Source organism: Miscanthus floridulus, chromosome 7 (genome assembly GCF_019320115.1).
Source record: "Miscanthus floridulus cultivar M001 chromosome 7, ASM1932011v1, whole genome shotgun sequence".
NCBI classification, from domain to species: Eukaryota; Viridiplantae; Streptophyta; class Magnoliopsida; order Poales; family Poaceae; genus Miscanthus; species Miscanthus floridulus.
The window spans coordinates 131,724,802-131,752,455 of NC_089586.1; the positions used below are offsets into that span (position 1 = coordinate 131,724,802).

At 41.4% G+C, this 27,654-nt stretch overlaps 2 protein-coding genes and 1 pseudogene across 2 annotated transcripts; all 3 read right to left on the minus strand.

Moving 5' to 3' along the window:
• Positions 1-7,665: 7,665 nt before the first annotated feature.
• On the minus strand, positions 7,666-10,285 carry LOC136466302 (golgin candidate 6-like). Its single transcript, XM_066464686.1, has 7 exons — positions 10,104-10,285; positions 9,951-10,028; positions 8,426-8,553; positions 8,257-8,326; positions 8,099-8,216; positions 7,928-8,001; positions 7,666-7,840 (listed from the first exon to the last, which is right to left on the minus strand). The coding sequence occupies exons 1-7, from the start codon at positions 10,283-10,285 to the stop codon at positions 7,786-7,788; spliced, it is 705 nt and encodes a 234-aa protein (XP_066320783.1). The 3' UTR covers positions 7,666-7,785.
• A 377-nt stretch (positions 10,286-10,662) lies between these two features.
• LOC136468017 (uncharacterized) lies at positions 10,663-12,913 on the minus strand (annotated as a pseudogene).
• A 25-nt stretch (positions 12,914-12,938) lies between these two features.
• LOC136468016 (protein ANTAGONIST OF LIKE HETEROCHROMATIN PROTEIN 1-like) lies at positions 12,939-14,340 on the minus strand. Its single transcript, XM_066466872.1, has 2 exons — positions 13,708-14,340; positions 12,939-13,625 (listed from the first exon to the last, which is right to left on the minus strand). Exons 1-2 carry the CDS (start codon positions 14,209-14,211, stop codon positions 12,939-12,941), a joined length of 1,191 nt encoding a protein of 396 aa, XP_066322969.1. The 5' UTR covers positions 14,212-14,340.
• Between the last annotated feature and the right edge of the window lie 13,314 nt (positions 14,341-27,654).

Sequence of the window (27,654 nt, forward strand, 5' to 3'; positions counted from 1 at the left end):
GGCTCGGTAGGGTGAGCCAGGACTCCCGTTCAGGAAGGTTCGGATGACAGGCAGGCGCCAGACAGTTTTGCAGGAGGATCCTCAGTTAAACTACTAATTACTTATTACTGGTACAGTATCTCAAGGGATCTCCTCAACCAATTTTAAATTTGAATCGATTATAGGATGACTCAACGGAGCTCCTTCAATTAATAGTAAACACCTCTCTTCGTCTCAAAATTAATATAAGTCTCAGATTTTAAGAAGTCAACTAATTTTAAATTTAATTAAATATATTAATAATATTTATGATATTAAATAAATATCATTGCTTAAATTTTGAGAAGACAATTTTACAGCAGGATCCTCGGTTAAAGTGTTAAACTATTAATTACTTTGCAGGTGGATTACTCGTGCAGTATCTCAAGGGATCTCCTCCAATTAGTACTCGTATTTTGAGAAGTCAACTAATTTTAAATTTGTAGAGATGTACATAATTTTTATATATTATTTTGAGAAGTCAAACAATTTTAAATTTGATTAAATATATAAAAATAGTTTTTTTTCAAATACGCGTTGTTATATATAATTAAGGCCGTACATGCAATAGAGTTGAGTAGCGACAAACAATTAATCTTACTATCTGTGTTTTAGTGATGAATCTACAACGAATAGTATGTAGCCATGTTCATTACTTATTGTAATTTATAAGAGCCTTTGATCACAAGAGATGAAGTTAATATAAGACATATGTGTGTTTTCTAGTCTAGGTAGAAGTGAAAATCTACATTTAGAAGGTAGTAGAAAAAAAATAACATTATCTAATAAATGTCATTATGTTAACATTATCTTGACTAGAAAAACAGTTAGAATATATACTTTTAAAAAGAGGTCCTTACATGGACAAATTCTTTAGTTCTGGTTACGGCATAATAAAATGTATATATTGAAGATAATGTGCCTTTATCTAATTATATATAATATAATAATTATATTTTTCAGGGAAAGAAGTACTATTTGAAAATAAGGCTTGTTCGCTTGAACTCATCAGTCAGCTTATTAACTAGAATCTACAGTATTTTTCTCTCACAACAAAACAGCTTCAGCCGACTTATCCACCGACTTTAATAGCGATGCTTGTGCTAGCTCGTCGTCATATTTGAAAGGCCGAAGGGGCAAGCTGCGATTTGTCACAGAGAGGTTCGGAGCCAGAGGAGTAGGCTCGGAGGCGTGGGGATTGGAGTGCTTGATTAGGCCCGGAGTACCACGACCCAGCTGGTGCGCAGGGCCAAACACCACGCACGGGGCCTGGCCAACCGCGCGAAGGGAGGCGATGGCGTGGCCGCCAGCGGCTGGAGCCCCTGGGACGCCCGCTGTTCGCCACGGGATTCGTGAAAACACGGAGGTGAGCTGGTGACCTTTCGCAGTGACGATGTCTCGCACGTTTTGTGTTCCTCTGAGGCCACCTCGTCTGTTGCCTTCCCTGCGTGCTGCTTTTCTTTTCTGTTGTTTTTTTTTCTTTCTTTCTATTCTGGTACATCGTCCTTCATGTTATACGCTGATGTAAGCACTTTTAGACTGCTGAGGACAGTAGCTTTGCTTTGCTAAGAAAAGATTGTTTGCGGTAGTTACAGCAAGCACTCAGGAAACGTCTAGAATTGGTAAGCACTACTTCATGCAGTAGCTGCTACAGCCACACCGTCCAAAAAAATCACAGCAAGCGTAACCGAAATCAAACACGTCTAGTATGGTGTAAACTGCTCGTAACAATTGAGGGCCTGATTGGTTCACCGACTATAAGTTAAAAAGTAAAATAAATAACTGATTTTATCAAACATTATCAACTTATAAGTTACTCCTGCTTATAAAAAATAAGCTGGTTCATCCTTGCTTAAAACTTATAAGCCACCTTTTCCACGTGGGGCCCACACCTTTCACTTAGGGCCTGTTTGGTTCCAAATAAGTCACCTACTTATAAGTTAAAAAGTGAAAAAAAAATGACTTATTTTGTCAAACATCACCAACTTATAAGTTATCCCTGCTTATAAGTTTTAAGTTGGTTCATCCCTGCTTAAAACTTATAAGTCACCTTTTTTCGCGTGAGGCCCACACTTTTAATGAGCTTATAAGTCATCTACAACCAAACATGCATGATTTATAAGTCATTGGTTTTCAGTCACCTGACTTAATAAATCACCTGACTTATGGAAATCAAACAGGGCCTTAACAAGTATGAGTTTATAAATCATCTACAACCAAGCAAATATGACTTATAAGTTATTGATTTTCGATCACCTGATTTAATAAGTCACCTGACATGTGGTCTGAACGATCAAATGCATTAATAAGTAGCATATGTTAGATTTTACGCCGACATCAAAACAAAGACAGTAAATGGACATCGAAGAAAGGTTCGTAGACCCGCGTCTATTTATAATAATAAAAGTTCATAAAAGATGTCCTCGCAAACACTCCACTAAAGCCTAGTACTCCGTGTAGCAGGCAGGCAGGATGCCTTGGCCACACAACAGAGACCACAGGCAGCAGCGGGCGCAGAACGGGGGGCAGGATGCGGTGGCCGGACCGGGCGGTGAGGCCACCCAGGCTGCTATGGGGGTCCTGCGTGTTTACACGGTACGGGCAGGCAAGCAGCGAGCGATCCCGCCCGGCCAGGCCAGTGCCCCCGCGGGTCCCGGTAGCCGTCGCCACTCGCCACCTCCGCCGACCGCGCGTGAGGCGCACGAGCGCGGGGTGGGTTGGCTTGGGTGGAAACGGAAGACGGCAACGCGGGGCCCGCTCGCCGTCGCTTTTCAGAGACGGGAAGAGCACGTTCTGACGACGGGACGAGACCGGTGACGCTGTACGTATATTTTTGTGATGATGGCTTTGGCTTCTGTGGGTCTCCTCTCGTGCCGTCGTTCGCTGGCAAAATTTTCGGTGAAATATTACTGTAGCATTTTCGTTGTTATTTAATAATTAGTGTCTAATTATAGTCTAATTAGGCTTAAAAGATTCATCTCATGAATTTCGTTTAAACTATGTAATTAGTTTTATTTTTTATTTATATTTAATGCTTCATGCATGTGTTCAAAAATTCGATGTGACGAAAAATCTTGAAAAATTTGGTATTTTGAAGTGGAACTAAACAAAGCCTTGGTCAAGCGGCTACTTTTTACGGTCTTCTTTGGCACGTCTAGCCTCGCCTCTGTCGCGGTTCATTTGGGCCGGTGGTGTCGGTAGTTTCTATGGTACTACTACTAGTGATTCGTGATGGTAACGGTTTAGCTTTGGTTTGCTTAAATTAGCAGTATATATATATCCGGTCGCTCTCCGTGAATTAATTAAATAAAGGACTCTCCTGTCACTCTTTACAAAGAGGCTTCTTTGGAACGTAGTGGGGGCAGTGAGAAGATATGATATGAGAGTTCATTTGTCACTTTTGCAATCTTATGGGTTGAAAATGTGACGAGTTTTCAAAGAGCCATTCGGATGCACCGTAGGTAAAAGAGAAGTGCATAGTTTTTTTAGAGGTATATTAGTCTATTTGAAGGAACTTTCTGTGAGGGTCGATCTCATGTATTCCACCAAATTTCTTCCTCGTTGGGACTAACATAGGAATGTTCATCGGTTTCGGCACGCTCAACGCTTATGTTTCAACACCTAAAGCAAAAATAATCATTTTAGCTAAAGTAAATATTCATCCAGTCCGATCCTCATGTTGAAAATTACTTCTTTTAGTGCATTTTAGCGCATAGATGTGATTGGCTAAAGAAGACTAAAGTCTTACCGCCAAAATACGACAAACTCTAAAGAATACTAAAGTGCATTATACCGGTTTTGCGGTAGTGGATCTAGATTGGAGTTTCAATAATAGGATTTTGAAAGATTAAGTACTCTAAGGCCCTGTTCGGTTATGCTGGAATGGGGCAGGAACTATTCCGGGTTGATCAAGATTATGTAAATTAATGAACCATTCCAGGTGGGAATGGTTCCAGGGATCCGTTCCCTGACAATCGAACGGAGCCTAAAGAAGAATCGAATATGATAGATTCCTTAAATGTCATTACGACAAACTCTGGTACCTAATCTTCTATTGCTAAAATAAATATTAATTTGATCCCTTAATTTAAAAGTAATCCTCATGTAAAATAATATTCATTCAACCTCCGGAGTTAAAACTAAGACCATGTTTGCAAGGCAAGAGCTGCATGAGAAGTTCGTGAAAATCAGTTTTTTAATGAAAAAATACACTAAACAATTAAACATGGAGAAAGTCCACATTCCAAAGAGGCCCAATCCTTAAAGCGCATCTTTTGTAGCATATATGTGATTTTTTTTGGATTGAATTCTATTATATTCCCTTATATGCAACCGCAATGGAGCCAAAGAGGGTTGAACTCTTAGCTCTATGGCATTGATGAGATATCGGTTTTAAGGGTGGTAGGTCTCACTTGGAGAGGATTTTTAAAAAATTGCCCTAGGTATACATGTCGTCCCTTATAACACATGACATCTATGTTAAACAACTACTTGCATTGATAAGAACCAATCTAGGTTGTGCATTTGGTTGGTGCGATGAATGAGAATGGCATGGAGCTCCTCTGTCTTTAATGCTATTTGATTCAAGGGTGCTTTTTGTTTCAAAAGCAGAAGGATGGAGCGATTCCCTAAGGGCTACTTTGGCAGTATGGGGAAATAAACCCAGGGACTGTAGCCCCTGCGGATAAATTTTTTGGCCCATCCATTCCCCCCCTTACCGCTGGGAAGATATCCACGTACGGGGAAGGTGCCCTGCCGTTGTTTGGCAGACTTTTTCCAGCCATTTTGGACAGCTCCAATAGCAGACATGCATTTGGAGTAGGAAAAGATGCAAACCAAGGAGCAACTGATGTACCAGAAGCTGACAAGCACAGAGTTGGAGGATGCAATACAGATAATTGAGAAACCATGTCTTAAAAAATCAGGAAATATCAGGAAAAAAAAAGAAAAAACAAAAGGAGGTGAAAAATATAAAAAAGTCACTACATATCAATGTCAGAGCACTGCACAATCATACTATGAATAAGGCTACATACAGCAACCCTGATGGCCAACAAGTTAAAAAAAACTGAATCACTATTATGAAAGACTGAATGGAAACTTAAAAAGAAAAAAAAACTGGAATGCCATAGCAGACATGCATTTCGAGTAGGAAAAGATGCAAACCAAGGAGCAACTGATGTACCAGAAGCTGACAAGCACAGAGTTGGAGGATGCAACCAAAGTACCAAACGGAATAACTATCATCTGAAATCTAGTGAAAGCCAAGTCGAATAAGTCTCTATACAAATACATAAATATTTCAAATCTGACATCATGTCTAACTATCATCTAAAATCTAGTGAAAGCCAAGTCACTGCTCTGCTCTACTGCAGCTGCACTGAACCTCGGTACGTCTTAGAAAATTGAAAACAATGTCCCCTGCAGCTGCATTTGCTTCCACACCAAAAACCCTGCAGGTAAACAAGGAAAAACATTAGTAGCTTAGAGACATACCTAAAGTAAACTAATCTAGTGCTACTAGGATACATCAACTTGAACCAAGGGTAAACATGTGGCATGCCATAGCAAATATTGTCATTACTACGCACAATAGTATTCATAGGTAAAATAGCTTGCAGCTACAAGCCTACAGGACTAATTCATAGGTAAGGGCTCACAGTACTAGAGTATCCACCTATCTACGCCATCACAGTACTAGAGTATCCACCTTTCGTCTTCGTCTCTTCCAGTTTAGTAGGCGTCTTCTTCAATGGCAGAATGTTTTGGGGAAGAGATATACAGCAAACATGCTAAAATAATGGCGTGCCAGGTGCCAGCCATGCATGAATGGTTCTGCTAGCCTAAAATAATTCTTTGATCAGACAAACTGTGCACAACTGCACACGAACGTGTAATCTGAACTGCAAGCACCAGCCCTCTGATCGGATTCATGGCACATCCTATGATCCTAATAACTTCTCACAGTGACAAACCATGCATGACAGATCAGGGAAAAGTTCTAAGACTTGCAAAAGAATCTATAAATACTCCTACAACGGAATAGTAAAATCCATCAGTCTGTCTGCAAAGTTTCTTTTAAGACCGGCGCCCGGCAGGGGCCTGGCCGGCTCCGGCTGGCCCAACTCCCCTGCATGAAAGGGACTGAAGCATGGAGTAAAGAGGCAGAAGAAGTTAATCTTCCACGCATATTGTAATGGCATATGCAATCTCCTGGTACTTGGCTACTTGCCTTTTGGTTTGGAGCTCAATGTGGTGCGTGCTAAGATTACCAGCTTTGCCCAAGGTGGTTCTGCTGGCTCTAGCAAAAGACCAAAAGTGCTTGCATGGGTTGTAGTTGCTGGCAACTTGTCATCATTCCCTTAATCAAAGTTGGGTGCGGGTAACAGGAAGGGGAACAGGACGCAGGAAGATGATCCCCAAGCATCCAATCTGTGATCCTCTGCGGCCAATTTGTTTGGCAACATAGTTGTAAGGGCCTGTTTGACATAGACTAAAAAGGTTATGCAAGTGCTAGCTAGATAGGTGTTCAAGCCTGTGAAACTAGTGTTTTAGGGCTTCAAGTTGTCTCATACTATAGTAGCCACAGTAAAAAAAACATGGTGAAGCGGAAGCTGAGTCAAGGTCTATCAAGGAAGTCCTAAGATTGTACCATAAGAAATTTCAATGTAATCCCCTGCATGAATCTGGATTGCACTGGACTAAGTATTGGCTACTTGCTGAACTTTCAAATCTTGATACGGTTTTGTGGCACTTAGTATGGATACAGTGGAAGGAATGCATCTATCCAAGATTATGTGCTCCAATGAAGTACTATCACAGTTAGCAGTACTATCACTCCACACATATAGAAGCACATATAACTAGTTCTATCTACACATATAACTAGTCAGGAACATATAACTAGTTCATTATCCACACATATAACTGGACTAAGTAAAAGCAGTCCTCTATCTCTATCTACACATATAACTAGTTCATTATCCACACATATAGAAGCAGCAGTAGCATACTACGCAGAACAGGTAATTCCTAGGCTAATAAAAAATAAGATCAATCGGCAGTCATAGCTGTTGGCAAGTGCAAGCTGCTGTTCAAATAATATAGAGAGAATTATCTATTTGGCACCGAAACAAATCAGTCTTCCGTATTTGACACTAAAAAATTCGAACTTTCTTATCTGGCACTAAGTTGAAATTTCCTTCCCTCGATGGCACTACCGTCCATTTAGACCAGTAACGGTGTTAAGTGCCTCATAAAATGACATGAATGCCCTTGTTCATGGTAGAAGCAATGATGCCAAATAGGAAAAGAATAAATGGACAAGTTGTCAAATAAGAAAATTATAAATATCACAAATATACTTGGAACTAAAACATATGATTTTGATAATCGAAAACTGCAAATAAATAATCAATAAATTTCAAATATTATGTTATTCACTAATCCACATGTAAATAACCATTTTAGAAAGAGGACCTTATTATTTAAAAAGGTTCTGCATATAAAAAAATTAAGTAAAATACATGTTTCATAGCTACAAAGCGTGGACATGGACATGTCACAATTGATACAATAATTATCTTTACGGAAGAAAAACAAAAATCATAGCTACAATAATTTTGATACAATAGAAACCACCACTGGTCGGTCCTGAATCGAAAAAGAAAATTGATTGTATATTCATTGATTTCGGAAACATTCTAGTCTGAGAATGCAATGTTCATATAAATTAGCATATAAGCTTCCCACAAACATTCGACTGTCCTAACACATACAAGGGCAAACAATAAATAAAAGCAATAGAATTGCTTCCTGTAACCTGAAAAAACAAAATAAAAGGCACTTACATGGGATTCTAATGTAGTCATGGCATCTCAACAGGACACAAAAATGACTTACTGGGCACCTTTTCAGCGAGTTTGTAAGTATAGCTGTTAGAAGCTGGATTGTGTAGTATCTCACATAAAAGTCTTCCTCTGTCTGCAAACCAAACAGGAGCGATAAGCCAGGACTCAGGACACATGAAGCAGGTGATGCAAGTTACATGCTGTTAAGGCAAAAGATGAGTAGTACTCACCAATAAGCTCAAAAGAAGAGAAATATTCTCCGTTTCTCGAGACAGCAGATCTGAGTTCACCGACGCCGGTTGAACCTCAGTCTTTGGCCCTTGTGACGTCTCAATAGGAGTCAAAATATTGAGGAGGATAGGAAAACCTATTTTTGCAAATTAGAAAGGAAACAAATGAGTTCACCGACAGCAGATCCTCGCGGTCTTCTTTCAAAATATTGAGGAGGATAGGAAAACCTATTTTTGCAAATTAGAAAGGAAACAAATGTAAATATGCACCAGTCTCGCCAGAGCAGCTAGAGAACAAATATCAGGACACAGGGAGAAAGGAGATACCCATTGCTCCAAACGACATCTGTGCCGAGCGGCTTTCTGCCACAAGAGACTGCAGCTCGGTCATGGCAGACCTCCGGTCATCAGGTATCGTGCCATTGCTTATCCGGTCAAGATATCTCTCGACGTAGCTGCATCCAAGGGGCACAATGATAGGATTAACTGATATAGGTGATGCACATAAATCAATTGCTACTTTTGCTTGATAAGAGCAGACAGCATTGCAGCGAGCTTGAATTCCACTACGACATAATACCCAGAACTCAAAATTGGTGATGCCCATCATGGTAGCAACTCGCCCCCGCGGCCGCAGCAGCAGGGGGGCGGTCGTCCCTTGGGCGGGGTTCGGATAAGGAGCGCGAGGGAATCGGTAAATACATATGTCACATGCAAATATTAACATCTGCTCTTATGAAATATTAACTGAATTTCTAAATTTGAGTGCACTTGTTCACACCAATTTCAATCAAAATTGACTTTTTCTAAATAATACAATTCCATTTTCATATGACTGGAAGGTGCTACATCTGAACTATAATAATATTTAGAACATCTTGTAATTAGTAGAAAGAAGGCAAACTAACTAATGCAAGCTTTACTAACTATAGATACTATAAAGGTTTATATGCCGGCAAAATTTTTAGTATCATTTACATATGATGCTATGAGACCCTCCATTTTTATTAAGAGAAGCTAATCCTTGGCATGCCAGGATGGCAGGACCCATGGGCCATGTGATCCTCACTATGATCCTGAGTTCCCAACAGCCTTTTTACCTACTACATGCTTCAGTAAGCCAAAAACCTACTAAAAAATATTGCCAAAGCAATTACTTATGTTGTAACACACTGTTACCACATGAATGAACCCAAAATTACAGGCGTCCGTTCAATGGCAGAGAAGTTTAAAATCCCTTTGATCAAATGCAGCAACGGAAAACAGGGCTTAAGCGCCATGATGACACTCGTTTAACTGTGAGGTCTATACATGGAGTCATGGATCCATGTGAAATTTTAGTGAGCACCCCTAGGAAATATTTCCCAGAGAAGCAAAAGGCAAAGAGTAGCAGCACATGTCAGCACACACTTTAGATGATGAATCATTATCAGGCATGGAAGCAATCAAGCAACAAATTACTAATTTACTATAGGTGGCTGATTGGTGACTTCTTCATAGACTCAGTGGCAATTATAAGCAAGGAGGCAACAATTGCAATGGCAAATAGCCAATTATATCGCACTGAACCTAGCCCCAGAACCGTCTAAATTTGTCGAGGAAAATACCCAAAAATATCTCAATTAGCACGCTAGGCACAGCAACTGAAAGCCGCAGCAGTAGCACTGATGAATTCAGGGCTCGACGGGATCGGAGGACGGAAGGAAGGGGAGTGGGCAAGCTCACATGAGGTGCTGCGTCTGCCTGATGGAGGCGACGTCATCGGGGTCGACGAGCGACCTGAACCGCTGCGCCACCTCCTACGTGGCTGCTGAGGGGGCGGGCTCCGATAGCGGCTTCTCCATGGCTTCACCGCCTCAGCCGTCCCTGTTGCTCCCACCGCAGCTGTGGCTTCCCCTCCGTTCCGGGGTCCGGGTCAAAGCGCTGCGACCTGCGAGCAATTGGTCCAAAACAGATCGAAAATTTTCCGGGCGGGGGCGAGGCCGCCCCCCCCCCCCCCGCGTACCACGCGCCGCGAGATGGGGCCAGCGCCAGCTGGCGAGCCCGCCCCGCCGCCGCGTTCCCCGCCGGACCCGCGCCTCGATCTGCGACCATGGGACGAGCTTGGTTGACTGTGGGGCGCCTCGAGCTGGGGGACCCGCCCCGTGAGTTCCTGGGCACCGGTGGCCGGCGCCTCCTTTTCCCCATCCTCATCTCCTCCGGCCTCCATTCTCTCTAGGTTTCGGTTTGAGAGGTTTCGTGTCTCTTGTTTCTCTTTCAGAACAGAGGAGCGACAGGAGAGAGGAGCTCGGGGGAGAAGGGGAGACGGACGGACGCACGAGACCGAGGGCATTTTGGTACTTCTGATGAAAAGCTGACATGGTCTTCCTGGCCAACTAACGGAAGGATGTCTGAAATGGACGGAAGTGCCATATACGGAAGAAATTTTCAAGTTGATGCTAGATAAGGAAGTTCAAAATTTCTAGTGCCAAATACAAAAGAGTGATTTGTTTCAGTGTCAAATAAAGAATTCTCTCAATAATATACCTGCATACAATGACTGCAACTGCATTTTTCTTCTCAATTCAAACATTGCCTCCACCAACATTGCCTCTATAGATAGCACTGCAAGTAAGCACAAGGAAAAGCATTAGCAGCTAAGACATACCAAAGTAAACTAATCCAGTGGCAGCTAAGCATTATTACCTAATCTGCTGTTTGAGCCAAATCAAGCGAACATTTTTGTTTTTCATTTTCATGAATACCTCCCTATCTATCTCAGATTTGAAGATATTCATAGCATACGCCTTCTCCACATCAGTAAGTTCCATTGTATCAACTTCATCGAGACACTTGTCGACTGAAAATGTTTCGTCTTGTTTCTTCTTTTCATTGAGTGCTTTCATTGTTTTACTTGTTTGCATCTTCTTAAACTGCACAAAACCATCAATAGCAGCACCAATGTGACTTTGCTTACGCTTTCTCCCACCACTCGTTCCTTGCACAGAATCTTGATTGGAAGGTGCAGACTGAGCTTCATTGCGTGCACTTGAGACGTCTAGCCCATCAAAAGTAGCACATGGACTTGTGCTATCAGACACTGCAACAGGAGCAACTGGAGCAGCTGGAGCAGCCAGAGCAGCCGGAGCAGCTGGAGCAGCAATAGGAACAAGAGGAGCAGGCTGCAAGTGCTCAGTTGATGTGAAGTTTAGATCTCCTGTAGCAACACTTCCTATGCAAAAAAAATAGAAAGAGTTACTACTTTTACTAGAAACTGATGGGTGGGCAAAAAATAGGAACACTTCCTATGGTTTAAATCAGGACTGATTAAATCACAACTTTGTTTCAGCATGCTTTTTATCTTTTCTTCTCTTCAGTAGGTTAGACCAGAGGGCATAGAAGCGTCATAACTGATACTGCAGGGTTGCTACATCAGTGCAAATTTAATATGCAGGGTTTGCTGGCATTAGCCATGTAATGTCAACAATATTTCTCAGTAATCGTCATGTTTCATGCAATCATGTATTCTTGGTACCAAACGTAATGGAATACACTAGTTGTCTTTATGTGTACTACTGTCTGCTGAAAGTGAAGCGTATTGGTTGATGAACAGGCTTGTGATGAAGACATGCCAACAACAGAAGCTATGTGGCATCCAATGAACAAGTTTTGGTAAACCTTCTATTCTTTTGCAGTTTTTCTATTCTTCAAGGTTTGTCATTCTCACAGAGAAAGACAAAGAACAAGAACAATTGCAGCTCTCCAAGTTGTGCTCACGAAAACAGGGAATAAGAAAAAAATACTTAGATAAAAGTATTGTGCGTCATTGATGTTCTGGGGTTCAGGCATCACATTTAGCCAAATTATAGTTAACCCAACGAGTTGTAATGTTTTAAAATATCATCACAAAACTGAACTGTAGCAGCTATACTGAACTTCGGGTTATGCAAATGATGGTGAGGGAACTATAGAGCGGCCAACCAAGAGACGCTATAGATATACTGGTTATGCAAATGCTGATCTAACACTATAGTGCTCAGTTGATATGAACTATAGATCTCCTTATTTCTTTCTTCCTTTTTTTAACGGTGTGCCTTTGCAGCATATAGGAAAGCAAAGCAAAGGCGAGAAAAAAAAGCTACATAACCTTAGAGAGAAGTTTCAAATAACATACCAGCATACAATGACGTACAGTCTTCATATAAAGGAAACGGCTTCTTCTGGAACCTAGCCATTTTTCCATTATCCTATTTAATACCAAGGCAACAGCATAGTTAGTACTTGCAACCAGAATATGACAACAATTTTTTGGTTTAGTGAAAAAATCTTATATTGATCAGTTTCTTCCATTTTTCTGGTTCCGCAATGACCATGGCCAATGAGTCATTCCAACCAACACCACTATCCTTTAACGCTACATGTATCGCCTTCCAGCTGCCCTTTAGCTCCTTTTCCTTCTCTTGTAGCTGTTGCTTTGTGAAGCATGCTAAAGGATACATTTGGGTAAACTTCTCTGAGATACTTCTCCAACCCTCTCCACTCCATCCATTCTGACCCCTGAACAAGGGGATGTTCACATGGTCCCTCATAATGTCAACAAGCCCTTTCTCATATCTAGAGTTCCATGTAGCCCTTGATTTCGACATTGCTGCAAGAAATAATTACAGAAATACATAGCTCATAAAATATTATAGAATGTATTGGAGAATTTATTACAGAATGTTGGATCACACAGAAAATGCATAACTCATAACATATTATAGAATGTATTGGAGAATTTATTACAGAATGTTGGATCACATAATGTATTACAGAAATACATAACTCATAACTCATAAATTACATTCCAAACACTACTATCCTACACATTGTAGGCAGCCCACATCTGATGGGCTATCTGGTCTCGTAGGGTATTTCCATGGTTTGATTCCATCTCACTTGGGTAGTTAGTGTCTCCCTCTGGCATGTCGACATAATTTGATGGGTTGATATTATCAGGTAGGATGTCTAGCCACTCTTCACTCCCATTCAACCCTTTAATGATGTTGTGAAACACAGCAGCAGCTGCTGGAATCATAACTTGAGATTCAATTGGGTAATGTGTCCCCACTTTCAGAATTGGAAACCGCTTTTTGAGAACCCCAAAGGCCCTCTCAATGTGATTTCGAAGAATCGCATGCCGATGATTAAACAATTCCTTGTAGTTGGCATATGCATTTCCCCTCTGGCCATGTCTCCTGAACTCACTGAGATGATACTTAACTCCTCGGTAGGGAGCAAGGAATGATGGTGTGTTTGCATATCCACCGTCTACAAGATAGAATTTGCCCGCTGGCACAGTAAATCCCTTGCCAAGAGCAGACCGCAACACTCCTGCATCAGATGCAGATCCTTCCCAACCAGATGAGATGAAAGTGAACTTCAAGTCAAAGTCACAGGCAAACATAACATTCTGCGATAGTGTCCCCTTCCTATTTCTATAGGGACTGGCCTTGTCTTGTCCAATTGTGATTGGGACATGCGTACCATCGATAGCGCCGATGCAGTTCTGCAGGTAAGAAAATTTGCTAAAGATTTGGATTGTATTTAGGAATGGTATTAAGGAAAGTGTACTGTATGTATTAACCGACCTGAAAGAATGGCATAAATCTAGGGTCACATGTAATCTTCATGTGTGTGTGGCTTGGATTCGGAAGTCTGATGAATTTTTGGGTTAATGTTGGAATGATATTGAAGACATCATATATTTTCCTATGCACTGTCTCACCACTATGTTGAAACTCCTTCTTTAGCCTCTCTGTGCTTGCATTATGAGAGAGCATGAACATAAAAATACCAAGTTGCTCCTCAATCTTCATACCACGTGTGTCACGCAGCAAGTTCTTGGCCCTGAGAAAGTTTGCTATAGTTCTAAATATTTCAGCCTCCATCCTAAATTCTTCCTTGCACCAATTCTCGTGTCCTTCGAGGATCTCTTTAACCTTTTTAGCACCAGAAAGAGAAGAGGTATGCTCAGGTGTTTTCTCTTCGTCGAGAAAGGGCATTACAGCAGGGAGAAGAACAAAGAATAGCTCCTCATCTTCTTCTTCCTCTTCCAACAAAAAATTCCTAGCAAGCTCTTCCCAAGAAGCCATCTAGTGTTACATATATGAAATTATATTATTACATATATATTACCAATTCAAATCAACTAGAGAAAAGGAGAGCACTCAAAGTAGAGAAAACAAGTATTAGAAGGGCAGATTCAAAGTATTAAAAGTCTAAAAAAGTTAAGAAAACAAGTATTATAAGTAGAGAAAACAAGTATTAAAAGTCTAAAAAAGTCAGAAGTACCTAATCATTTTCTATAACATTCTATACTTGGAGAGGTTTGGTTAGCATTACAGCTGTCTGTGGCTCCGACAGTAGGCTGCAGATAGAATGAAATGAAGTTACCTGCAGAGGCATCTTCAAGAGGGTATTTCTTGAGATATCAGAACGAGCTCACTCCAGAAAAACGACTGAACATGCTCGTGCCAACTGCCAAACGGACGACGCTCATGCCATCTTCCTCCGGGGCACACGGCTTGGGGCGAGCAGGCATGGAGGACGATAAAAGGTGCTTGTTTAGTTTTGGTAATTGAGTGATAAAATAGGTGGATTAATATATGTTTAAGTGAAATACATAGATGATTAGTCCATATAAACACTTGTGTAAGCAAGACATGCCATGGAGGTGAAAATTACTTGAATATGTTGCAAGGCTCGCACATGTGATGAAGGAGCTCATTACATATGAGACATGGCATTGAGTCATATGACTAAGGTGGAGAAGATTAAGATAAGACTTGGTTTGATGGATCAATTGCAAACGTGAAGGGCAAGTTGGAGGCTTTGGAGCAATGGACCGTGTCATGAGTAGAACAAAGGGCCCGTAGCGAGCTGTTTTGACAGAACTCTTCGATCGGACGCTATTGCAACATTCCTTGGATGCTATTGCAACATTGACTGGACGCGTCCGGTGCTACTGGCAGCGAGTCCGGTCAGCGTGCAGTCAGCCTAATGAAAGGGTATAACGGCTCTATTTTATTGGGGGCTATAACACCAAGCATTGCCCGGCCTTGGGTTTTGTGCTAAGCATCCTCACGCCTATGTGGCTGATGTAGGAGTGCTTTGGAGCCCTCTAACTCACTTGTGCTTGCAATAGTGCGATCCGATTGCGAGTGAGTGATTCTAGTGCGATTGCATCATGAGATTGGATCAAGTAGCACTAGGTGTTCGTGTTGCAAACTGGTGGTACTTGTTACTTCTGGAGGTTGCCACCTCCTAGAAGAGATTGTGAGGTCTCCGTCGAAGCACGCAAAGAAGATTGTGAAGTGCTCCGGAGAAGAGATTGTGAGAGGTATTGTGCTCACCCCGCGGAAGCCACGAAAACAACTCTAGTTGAACGTGTCATTGAGCTACCCTCACTTGGTTCATGGGGTTCTTACGGTGCCCAACGTGTGGGCTTGGTGTGGTGCCAATTAGCCACCGAACCACCAAGTGAACAGTCACAATAGGGACTAGCGTGTGGCAAGCACGTGAACCTCGAGATAAAAATCACCGTGTCATTCTTGTCTTCCCGTTGGTTTGCATTCTCCTTTGCACAAGCTTGTATTTACATTTTATACATTGTGCTTGTGTAGTTGCTCTTGTAATTAGTTAGCTTGTGTAACTTGCTAGTCACCTTCTTGCTTGTGTAGCATAAAAGTAGCTCTCTTGCGCAATTAATTTGGCTTGAGTAGCCTTGTTAGTTGTATTGCTTAGTTTGTGTAGCTAAGTAATTTGCGCTCTCTAATTTGGCTTGCGTAGCCTTGTTATTGGGCATTGCTAGTGAGCTTAGGAGCTTTGAGCTTTTCTTATTAGATTGTGTAGGAGCTCATCTGGTTGCTTAAGTATTAGTTGCATATGTTTGTGTGGCCCTGCTACCAGAATTGTTTAGGTGAGCTTGAGCTATCCCGGCACCTTTGTTACCTATTAGGATCTTTATAAGGCGCTTCAGACCATAGATAGAGAAATGTAGTCTTAGCTAGATCGATAGTTTTAATTCCGTATTTGTTTTGGTTAGTTGGAGCCTTTAATTCTAGAAAGGACTGTTTATCCATTCTGGTCCGTCGTCTCGACCCTGAGCGGATCCGGCGACGATGGCGTGTGGCCTGGGATCAGCGAGCACGTAGCCCGAGTGAGCGAATCCGACGGCGAGGGTGCGTGTGGCCTGGGGTCAGCGAGCCTACAACCCATGTGAGCGAATCCGTCGACGGTGGCGCGTGGCCTAAGGGCATGTACAACCGACAGACAACTTGCCGTCTGTATGGTGATGTCACACCACATAAAGACGGCTAAATAGACAACGTGTACAACTCATTGTCTATTTGGTTGTCTATTAATTCTTTAATGCCTGCATGTAGCCAAGATCAATCGTAAATAAGATTCGTGTATACCATTGTGTTGCTTGTTGAAAAAAGAAAGGTCAAGCATAAATAAGATGATCATGGTTACACTATTTTTTGGAAACATAAATATAAATGATATATGAATATATTTATATTAATGTAATAGAACAAAATTTTCATAAATCAAATAAAACATAATATGACTACACAAGGAAGCTTCGCTGTTGTTCACACCCACAAGGAAACAAAAAGATTCACACATGCTTATACTAGAGGCAGTAGGTTGACAGAGTCCATGTGGAAACTTTACAGTAGAATTAGGATCTTACTTTTGGGCAAGAAGGAAACCAAATCAGTTTTCGCATCCAAAACATTAAACAACTTGTATGTTCTGAGGTAGTTGCTGCTCCTGCCGCCGTGCTGCACGCTGTTGTTCTCAGCAAGCCAATGGATCTCCATGGCCACCTTTCGTCGAGCACCTTGTTTACATGAGAAGCGCCGACTAAGCCAGAGGGTAGGAGGCTCTGTCGCCGCGGTCCTCGCGACGGGTCAGGGTCACCGGGAGGAGGTTTCCACGGCGGCGTTTCTTGCACTTGCAGGTCGGGGGCGCCGGCGTGTGAGCGGGGGCTCCGCGACGTCGATTTTTCTCTTGGCGATGACATCATGCGAGGGAGACGGCGACATCATCAACCGCGTCATGGAGGAGGCCGCCGTTGCCGTGACCGACTTCTAGCGGTGATGGGTGATGCCATCGCACCCATGCCGTGAACAATGGGGCGGGCCGCCATTGCTGCTCCAGTTGCCGAGCTGCTTCCGCGACGGGAAGCCATCGCCGCCTCCGTGGGTGGAGAGATGGGATGGATTTTTGGCGCGCAGCAGCCAATCTGGATCCTCGAGCGCGCCCGCAGCAGGATCCGCGTCGTCGACTCGAGAGGACGACCCTGTACAGCGGCCCTCTAGCTGGCGATTTGGTCTTAGAGCATGAGCCCTTGCCGTCGCCTCACGAGACGACGAGGGCACCTGAAAGTGCATCTAGCCCTTTAGTGAGTTTTGGATGATTGAATGACAACACGATTAAAGGTCTAACATGTTTGCTAAGTGTTAGACAGGAAATTGATTATCTCACAGATACTTAATGAAATTGTATAAAGCCAAAAATGATGTATTATTGTATAAACAATCTAGTTCAAGTATAAGACAACAATGCAAATAGAATTCATGCAAAGGCTTATTTATTGTGGGATTTCAATGATCTATGTGAAAGCAAGCACGATAAAAGTTAATTAATGAGACATGAGGGATTGCATATGGAATGGTCTCATATTTGAAGCTTGCTAAATTGAAAAGAAAAAGACAACAATACAAATGAATGGATGATTCAACACAAGATGTGACTTGATGGCTTGAGATGGTGAAGATAGCAAGGAAAGGCTTTGAGGTACTAAGCAAGGGTGAAGGGCAAGCGACGGCTTGGCGGCCGAAGAACCTAGCTAGGGTGAAGAAGGAAGTACTTGCATTTAGTTGAGGTACTAATCAAGCTGCGATAGTCATATTGATGTGGAGGATCAAACCTATATTAGACAAAGCGTTGGAAGTGACTTGATGCATTTGGAGTTATTCATATTTGATGAATGGAATCAAGTCACGTGCTCAAGATGGCTATGCTCAAGTGAAAAGATCAATATCAACATGATTGGCACCCTCACTTGATGAAGATTGGAAAACACGGCTTCGGTTCAAAGAGATCAACTCAAAAGGTTTAATTTCCTTATACTTTTAAATTTGAGTTAATAGGAATGCCGTACTATTAAGAGGGATGCAAGTTTAGGTGGTCTAAGGAAGATAGAGTGCTCAAGCATAATAACTAAATCAATAATGAGACACTCTAGCACTTCACGAGCACATAGAATAATTTTCTGTGACTGTCGGTGTCGGAAGTCCCAACGTAAGCCGGAACTCCCGACAGTCGGAAGTCATGACTCTTGCCGGAAGTGCTGACTCTCAGTCACAGCCTGCGCGGTGACTGTGGACGTCGGAAGTCCCAACGTGTGTCGGAACTCCCGACAGTCGGAAGTCCCGACGTGTGTCGGAAGTCCCGACAGTCAGAAGTCCCGGCCTCAGCGGTGTTGGCTGTTTGATTAACTGTGCCCGTCGGAAGTCCCGACGTACGTCGGAAGTGATGACCGTCGGAAGTCCCGACGTTTGTCAGAAGTTCCGACACTGACTTGCACACACGGACTTCTGACCTGTTGTGAACAGTGTTTTCTTCATACGTCGGAAGTCCTAGGATCTGCGTCGGAACTTCCGACGTAGATCTGAACGGTTCGATTTTCACTTGGGGTATAAATACCCCTCTCCTCACTTCTAACCGTTGCCCACTCATTTCATTGCAATGAACACTCGGCCAAAACAGCCCCCAAGCATTCTAGGCTCGCCACTCTTCTCTCCTTTGCCTCCAACTTCAATTCCTAAAGGGTTTGAGTGATTGGAGAGTGGATTGAGTAAGAAAAACACTTTGAGCAAGCTTGAGCACTTGATTTCTTCGTCAAGCCGGTTTGATTTGCATTTGTTACTTTTGGGGATTTTCCCCTAGCCGGCTAGGCGTCGCCCAAGAGCTTCCATCTTGTGGAAGAGCCTTGGGAAGTTTGTATTACCCTTGTTTTCTAGTGAAGAAACTCAAGTGACCTTTGTGGTATCCTTGAGTGAGGCAAGGAGGTGGAAGAGACTCCGACCAAAGTGGTCACCTCAACAACGAGGACGTAGGAGCTCCTTTGTGGGGCTGCCGAACCTCGGGATAAATTCTTGTCTCCCGCGTGCTTGTTGTTGTTGTGATTTGCTCGAAATTACTTGTATTTGGTTGTCTCCCTCTCTCTAGCTATTTCTTAGGGTTTGGGACTCGATCTACGAAGTGGTGGCTTATCAACGTCAAGAGAGTGACCCAACACCTTACCTTACCACTAGGAAGTGGGTTTGTAAGTTATCGGCATCACAAAGTTCTTTTTAGCACTTGTAGTTCATTTCCCGTAGGGGTCGGAAGTGCTGACAGTTTGCGTTGGAAGTTCTGACCCAAACTGTTGGGACTTCTGACACGTCGGAAGTTCTGACCCAAACGTCGGGACTTCTGACACGTCGAAAGTTCTGACCCAAACTGTCGGGACTTCCGACATTAACTGACTAGTGCATTTTGATTCAACTCTTTGGTTGCTGCTGTTTGGCTCCCTAGGTTTATCTAGTATCTTTTATATACTTTGTGGCTAACTTGTGAGGGGTTGTATTACTCTAATTTGGAGTTTCCATTTTGGAAACTCCTATTACTAATCGTTTCCGCTTTTAAAGGTGTTGATTTTTCAGAAACGCCTATTCACCCCCCTCTAGGTGACATCCTAGGTCCTTTCAATTGGTATCAGAGCGAGGTTCTCACCTAAAGCTTCACCGCCGTGAGAAAAGGATGTCGACGCCTATCGAGTTGGAGCCGATGCTTCTCCAAAATGATGGTTCAAACTTTCTACCTTGGTCAATTCATGTACTCAATGCTTTTAGAGATATTAGTCCTCTTGTTGAGCATATTGTGTTTGCAAGCATACCTCTTCCTATAGTTGATTGGAGCAACTATAAGAATTTATCAAAAGAGGAAGAGATATGCGTGCAACTCAATGCTCATGCTATTAATATCATTTTGAGTACATTGAGTACAGAGGTTCAAGATGAGGCAATATTCAATGGACAACGACCTCCGGAGAGTGCTCATCTCATTTGGACCAAACTCGTTGAGTTATATGGAAAATCCAAATGCGATGATGCACTTGAGGTCGAGTCAATGGAAAATATGTCCATTATGTCTTCATGCAGCGAAGAAGCCTCACAAGACCTCAAGAGCGCCGAGCCGGAGCAAGAGGTGCAAGCCGAGGCAACCGGACAGCAGACAGTCCGTGATGATGAGGCTCAAGCCCGGTGGCGGCCAAGTGATGAGTCAACCTCAGTATCTCATGATACTCATCACTTGTGTCTCATGGCCAAGAAAAGCAGGAAGAAGGCTAGCAAGAAAGATCAAGCCAAGGAGATAGCACGAGTAGATGGTCAAGAAGAGAGTGATGTTGAAATTGAAGATAGCTACACTCTTGATCATCTAAGCAACAAAGACAAGCTCATTCTCATGGAGCTAGTTGAGAAGAATGATGAGCTAGATGAAGAGAATGAGAAACAAGAGCAATCACTTCAAAATCAAGAAAAGTTTCTCATCTCCAAATTGCAAGAGCTAAAGGCCATAAATGAGAGGTATGAAAAATTATCAATTGAGCATGCTTTAGTTACTAACTCCTCTTCTAGTGTTTCACAACTAGAGAAGGAAAACTTTGAGCTCAAGGCAAAATTAGATGAACTCTCAAGCAAATATAATGTGCTACAAGCAAACTATGTTCATCTCAAGTGCTCTCATGAAGAATTAGTAGAATCAAGCATCATGCTTGAGGTGGCTCATGAGGTTGTGATTACAACGGTAAAATCATCTCAACCTCCCACTCACACACTCACTTGTACACAATCTCAATTGAATATTTCTTGTGCTAATGAGTGTGCTTCTCAAGCAAGCCAATCTTCGATTGAGCAAAAATTTATAGAAAACATAGAGCTCAAAGAAGAGGTGAAAAGATTAAAGAAAGATGTGATTTGATTGAAGGGTAAGGAGAAAGCACAACCTTCTCAAGATAACCGTGATAACATGGTGAAGAAGCTTGAGAAGGGTTCAAACCTTGCTTCCTCCAAAACCCAACAAAAGAATCACATTTCAAGCAAGGCCAACACAACCAAGAGCAAGAAATATGAAAAAAGGATGTGCTATGGTTGTGGATTGTATGGACATGAGTGGGCTACGTGTCCACATAAGAATTGGGCCGACAAGGTTGAAGCCGCCACTCAAAAGGCTTCAATCAAGGAGGCCAAGCAAGTGAAGAGTGATGGACAAAGCGCTTGTCTCATGAGCAAGAAATTGGGGCATCCTACCAAGAAATGCCCAATATATCAAGAGTCAAGAAAGGTAGCCCAAGTTGCAACAAGAAGATGCTATGGATGCAATGAGATGGGCCACAAGGTTGATAGATGTCCATACAAGCAAAACAAGCATAAAGCAAACAAAGGTCGCATATGCTATGCTTGTAAAAGAAAGGGGCATCTAAGCTATGATTGCCCAAATGGTAACATCCCTAAGCCGAACACATTTGTTTATGATAATATGCTTAGGAAGACCACAAAAGGAGTTAGCACTAGCAAGGTGATGTGTTCACCACAAACTAGTACTAAGGCCATTTGGGTGCCTAAGCACTTGTTGACTAACCCAAAAGGACCCAACAAGAGTTGGGTACCAAAATGTGCTTAGGTTGATAATGTAGGTACTTGGTGGTGAGATGAAAGCTTCGGGGTGGTTGAGCAAGCAAATTGAAAATATTCACTCAATCTATCAATCAATTCTTATCATAATCTCATATATGGTTGACCCAAAGATAAATCAATGACCATATCGTTTACTTCATCTCTACCATTGGTAACAAGTACCTAAAGACCTTATAGGATAGCCACTTTGTGTTTAGTGCTCAATGGCTCACAAATAAGCATATTTGTGAAATAATTGGAAGTGACTAATTAGTTTTATTTAACCATTATCATATTTGCCATGTGATGCTTTTAATGGCTCTCTAGTAGAGCAATGCATTTGTTCAGATGCATGCATACAAGAAGTACTAGAGCTAAAACGAAGAATCACAAGCAGCGCTTCAATTGTTTTTGTCCTGCGCCTACCAGACATGTCTGGTATGGCCAGGGTAGAAAGGAAAAATGTTTATGTTCTTCACATGCCGGACGTGTCCGGTATGTCTACCGGACGTGTCTGGTATGGTAGGAACCAGAGCACTAATTGGGATGCAATTGAGGTTTGATCCATATGATTTCATATATCCTTAATTTGCTCAGAAGCTTGTGATCTATCAAACCTAAGTGGGTTGTGAGTATGTCTCAACGAAATTTAAATATGGCAAATTACTTTGTGTTGGTCAAAATAGAAAATTGACTCCCAAATTCTTAAAAGAATAAAGTGCCTGTTGAAAATCATTCAAATTACTTGTGGTACTTATTTAGGGGGAGCTCAGTTTCTATTTTGCACCATTGTGGACTAACAAATTTATCTAGTATTATTTGTAGTCCTTTGGATGAAAATTGATTTCATATATGGTATGATTATTTGACAAGTGAGGTCAACATGATGTTGTCATGCCATGTATTATCTCAGTGGTGATATTGTGGGCTCAAGACAAAGGTATGTATTTACATACATGCATTGTAAGTGCATCTAAGGCCCTTTATATGCTAGTGTGTGCATTTGTGTGATATAGGATAGATGTTTTTCAAAAATCCCTAACTAGCATGTGTAGGTGGTGTGGTTTTTGAAAAACATGTGGTTTTTGGGTCTTTGTGACCTAGTCATGTCATATTGTGATTATTGCTACCCTTGGTTGATTATTTGCCTAATCACATGTGACATGGTTCTCTCAAGTCCATAAAAATCCCTATGTCCGTCTAAAATCTCTCTCAAGTTTTTGAAAATCATAATTTTGCCAAATATTCGAAAAAGAGAAAATCAATTCTTGGCTAATTCATGTCCCCTAAGTGAGAATCCTAAGCCTATTTCAATTGATGCAAATATTATGCCTAGGAAGGTTTGTTATTGTACCTTATTGGTTAGTATTGCAAAAATTCCGCTATTCATACTAAGGCTGTGCCTAAGTATGTTGCGTCTAACATGAGAGGACCTAAACTAGTTTGGGTACCATCGAAAAGTGGATGATCATTTGTAGGTACCATGGCATTGGAGACTTGATTCAATGAAATTATTATTGTTCATCTTATGTTGAGTCAAGTATTAAAACCTAGTGCAATTCTATCCTAATGCCAAGTCAAAATTGAGTGAAGTCCATATGCTATCAACATACAAGTGTCATATTCAAGTTGTGGGAATTTATTGATATATTTGAATGCCTGCAAATAAGTGGAGTTGAAGCTTGCAAAGATGATCATAAGCTATCAAGGTATATCTCTTGTTGATCAAAGTTTATTTGGGTGCATATGAGTTAATTGAATTGGATATATATGCATATGTTGCTTGCTATGAGATGTTTGAATGGATTAAATGCTTAAGTAATCAAGTTTGAAGTTGGTTTGATTGGATATGTTCATAAGATTTCTTCTAGTAAGTGGTTTGAATGGACATGTGTCTTGTGAGAGTATTCAAACAAGTTGATTTCAAGTTTGGTTCAATTTGGAGAAAAATAGCTCAATTATTGAAATCTGTCCAATATTGAAAATCTGAGCTAGCAATGGTCATTGACATGTTTGAGCAACCAAATCTATTTGTATTGGCTTGAAATTTGGTCTGCATGCTCTACACTTATGGTATTAGTTGCTGTGCAAATTTTATGAGATTTGGATAAGTGATACTTTGGATTTGGAGTAGATCTTGTCAGCTATAGTGCAGCAGTTTTCAGCATGTAGCAGTGTGGAAAGATATGAAATCTGGTAGCAATATAGAAGTCAAAAGAAGCTAAAATTTTTACAGCTACTAGAAGGCTTAGTGTGTCACATCTTCACCAAATTTTGTGGTTTTTGGATATGTACTTTGGGAGATATGATTTATTCTTTGAAGAGTACAGAATCTGCCAGGAAAGTGACAATTATTGGATTGATCAAAAGTCACTTAGATTCAAAGGTCCTCAAATTAGAATCATATCTATAAGTGATTGAAGTACCTATGTTTTGGTTTTGGTTTGAGATAGAAGCATGACAAATGATGAGTACAAGACAATTTGTTTGAAGAGTGTATCTAGTACACATTTGGTACTCAAGCTAGAGATCAAGACCAAGATCAAGATGAAGATGGAGTTTAAATTCTAGTGATAATTGGAGATCTTTTGATAGAAAGAAAATGACTTAAACAAGTAGAAAGAAAAGGACTTAAAGAATGATTCAAAGTTATTCATCAAATTAAGTCCAAAAATATGGATCAATCAAACAAAATCTTTCAAGTGGATCAAGTGATTTTCTTTCAAGTTATTTCAAGTGAGTATCAAGGATGGTTCTTTGGAGAGAGGTCACTTTGCTCTAGGCTTAGATGGCTAAAATCGAAGTGGTAATCTAAAGGGACATTTGAGGTACTTGGTTCAAGAAAATCAGGAGATTGGTCTAGAAAGCAAGCAACACCCAAAAGAGAACAAGTCATGAATTTTCGAGTGGTATCATAAAATTTCAAGTGGTATTACAAGTGGTGCATCTTTTAGTTCTCTCAAGCAAGCAATGATCAAAGAAGAAGCAAGCCAACCACAACAAGAAGAGTGCACTTGATCATTAGTGATTCTCAATTCATATGGGTGAAGAATAGGAATTCAAAGAATTGGTATCTATTGGTCTTCACCAAGCTTATAATTGGACTTCATGGTGCTATTGGAGAAATGAATTGAAATCTATATGACTATCTTCCTCTCCAATATAGCAAAGGTATCATTGTATTGTGCATGATCATTTTTCATCCCTTACTAATATACGGTTAGTGCATATAGTACATGCTTATAGGATCATGCATTACAAATGAAAATTTTTAGACTCATAGAATACCACTATTGCTTGAATGATTATATAATCTAGTGGTTAGTGTATGAGTTTGTTCATGAGCTAGTAAACCAATGTACTTGATCTATTTTGAATTGCAAACAAGTGACAAGTGACAAGTACAACCTCTTTAAGATGACAAAGGGGGAGTGACAAGTAATATGACCCACGCCATGACAAAGGGGGAGAGTTTAATACAAAGGGGGAGAGATTAGTACTAAGTTTGAACCTTAAGCACCCTTTGTGCTTTGTGTGACCCTTTTTGGCGATAGATGACAAAGGGGGAGAAATATGATTAAAGCTTAAGGAGGAGAGAGATGAAAGCTTAAGGGGGAGAGATATGTTTAGAGCTTCAGGAGTGCAACCTTGTGTCTAGCTATGAAAGGAGGAGAGTAGCTATGACAAGGGAAGAGATATAACTTGAGAAATCTTTGTGATGAGTGCTATGTGTGTGATATATATGATGTATTTACTTTCATAAGGACCATGCATGTTTTAGAGTGACTTTGTATGGTGTGATGCTTTCTGTTTAATCCTGTGTGATATATCATGTCATATGCATCACGGTTTTTCTTTTTATTTTGACACACACTTGCACCCCATGGACGCAATGAGTTAAGGGGGTCTCCTATGTGTTTTAGTATGTGCAAATTGACATTTGAGGTCATTTATGAATTCAATTCATATTGCACACATTAAGGGGGAGCCTCTCATATATCATTGAATCCAAAAGCCTAATTGTTTATATCTTTTTGTAAGCTTTAATCGGGTTGTCATCAATCACCAAAAAGGGGGAGATTGAAAGTGCATCTAGCCCTTTAGTGAGTTTTGGATGATTGAATGACAACACGATTAAAGGTCTAACATGTTTGCTAAGTGTTAGACAGGAAATTGATTATCTCACAGATACTTGATGAAATTGTATAAAGCCAAAAATGATGTATTGTTGTATAAACAATCTAGTTCAAGCATAAGACAACAATGCAAATAGAATTCATGCAAAGGCTTATTTATTGTGGGATTTCAATGATCTATGTGAAAGCAAGCACGATAAAAGTTAATTAATGAGACATGAGGGATTGCATATGGAATGGTCTCATATTTGAAGCTTGCTAAATTGAAAAGAAAAAGACAACAATACAAATGAATGGATGATTCAACACAAGATGTGACTTGATGGCTTGAGATGGTGAAGATAGCAAGGAAAGGCTTTGAGGTACTAAGCAAGGGTGAAGGGCAAGCGACGGCTTGGCGGCCGAAGAACCTAGCTAGGGTGAAGAAGGAAGTACTTGCATTTAGTTGAGGTACTAATCAAGCTGCGATAGTCATATTGATGTGGAGGATCAAACCTATATTAGACAAAGCGTTGGAAGTGACTTGATGCATTTGGAGTTATTCATATTTGATGAATGGAATCAAGTCACGTGCTCAAGATGGCTATGCTCAAGTGAAAAGATCAATATCAACATGATTGGCACCCTCACTTGATGAAGATTGGAAAACACGGCTTCGGTTCAAAGAGATCAACTCAAAAGGTTTAATTTCCTTATACTTTTAAATTTGAGTTAATAGGAATGCCGTACTATTAAGAGGGATGCAAGTTTAGGTGGTCTAAGGAAGATAGAGTGCTCAAGCATAATAACTAAATCAATAATGAGACACTCTAGCACTTCACGAGCACATAGAATAATTTTCTGTGACTGTCGGTGTCGGAAGTCCCAACGTAAGCCGGAACTCCCGACAGTCGGAAGTCATGACTCTTGCCGGAAGTGCTGACTCTCAGTCACAGCCTGCGCGGTGACTGTGGACGTCGGAAGTCCCAACGTGTGTCGGAACTCCCGACAGTCGGAAGTCCCGACGTGTGTCGGAAGTCCCGACAGTCAGAAGTCCCGGCCTCAGCGGTGTTGGCTGTTTGATTAACTGTGCCCGTCGGAAGTCCCGACGTACGTCGGAAGTCCCGATGTTTGTCAGAAGTTCCGACACTGACTTGCACACACGGACTTCTGACCTGTTGTGAACAGTGTTTTCTTCATACGTCGGAAGTCCCGGGATCTGCGTCGGAACTTCCGACGTAGATCTGAACGGTTCGATTTTCACTTGGGGTATAAATACCCCTCTCCTCACTTCTAACCGTTGCCCACTCATTTCATTGCAACGAACACTCGGCCAAAACAGCCCCCAAGCATTCTAGGCTCGCCACTCTTCTCTCCTTTGCCTCCAACTTCAATTCCTAAAGGGTTTGAGTGATTGGAGAGTGGATTGAGTAAGAAAAACACTTTGAGCAAGCTTGAGCACTTGATTTCTTCGTCAAGCCGGTTTGATTTGCATTTGTTACTCTTGGGGATTTTCCCCTAGCCGGCTAGGCATCGCCCAAGAGCTTCCATCTTGTGGAAAAGCCTTGGGAAGTTTGTATTACCCTTGTTTTCTAGTGAAGAAACTCAAGTGACCTTTGTGGTATCCTTGAGTGAGGCAAGGAGGTGGAAGAGACTCCGACCAAAGTGGTCACCTCAACAACGAGGA

Coding starts and splice junctions, on each gene's coding strand:
- LOC136466302 (XM_066464686.1), bottom strand. CDS start 10,285: ATGGGGAAAAGGAGGCGCCGGCCACCGGTGCCCAGGAACTCACGGGGC. Junction 8,554..9,950: donor CAACAGGGACGGCTGAGGCG/GTGAAGCCATGG, acceptor CCTTGGATGCAG/CTACGTCGAGAGATATCTTG. Junction 8,217..8,256: donor TCGGTGAACTCATTTGTTTC/CTTTCTAATTTG, acceptor TATCCTCCTCAA/TATTTTGACTCCTATTGAGA.
- LOC136468016 (XM_066466872.1), bottom strand. CDS start 14,211: ATGGCTTCTTGGGAAGAGCTTGCTAGGAATTTTTTGTTGGAAGAGGAA. Junction 13,626..13,707: donor GATTTATGCCATTCTTTCAG/GTCGGTTAATAC, acceptor TCTTACCTGCAG/AACTGCATCGGCGCTATCGA.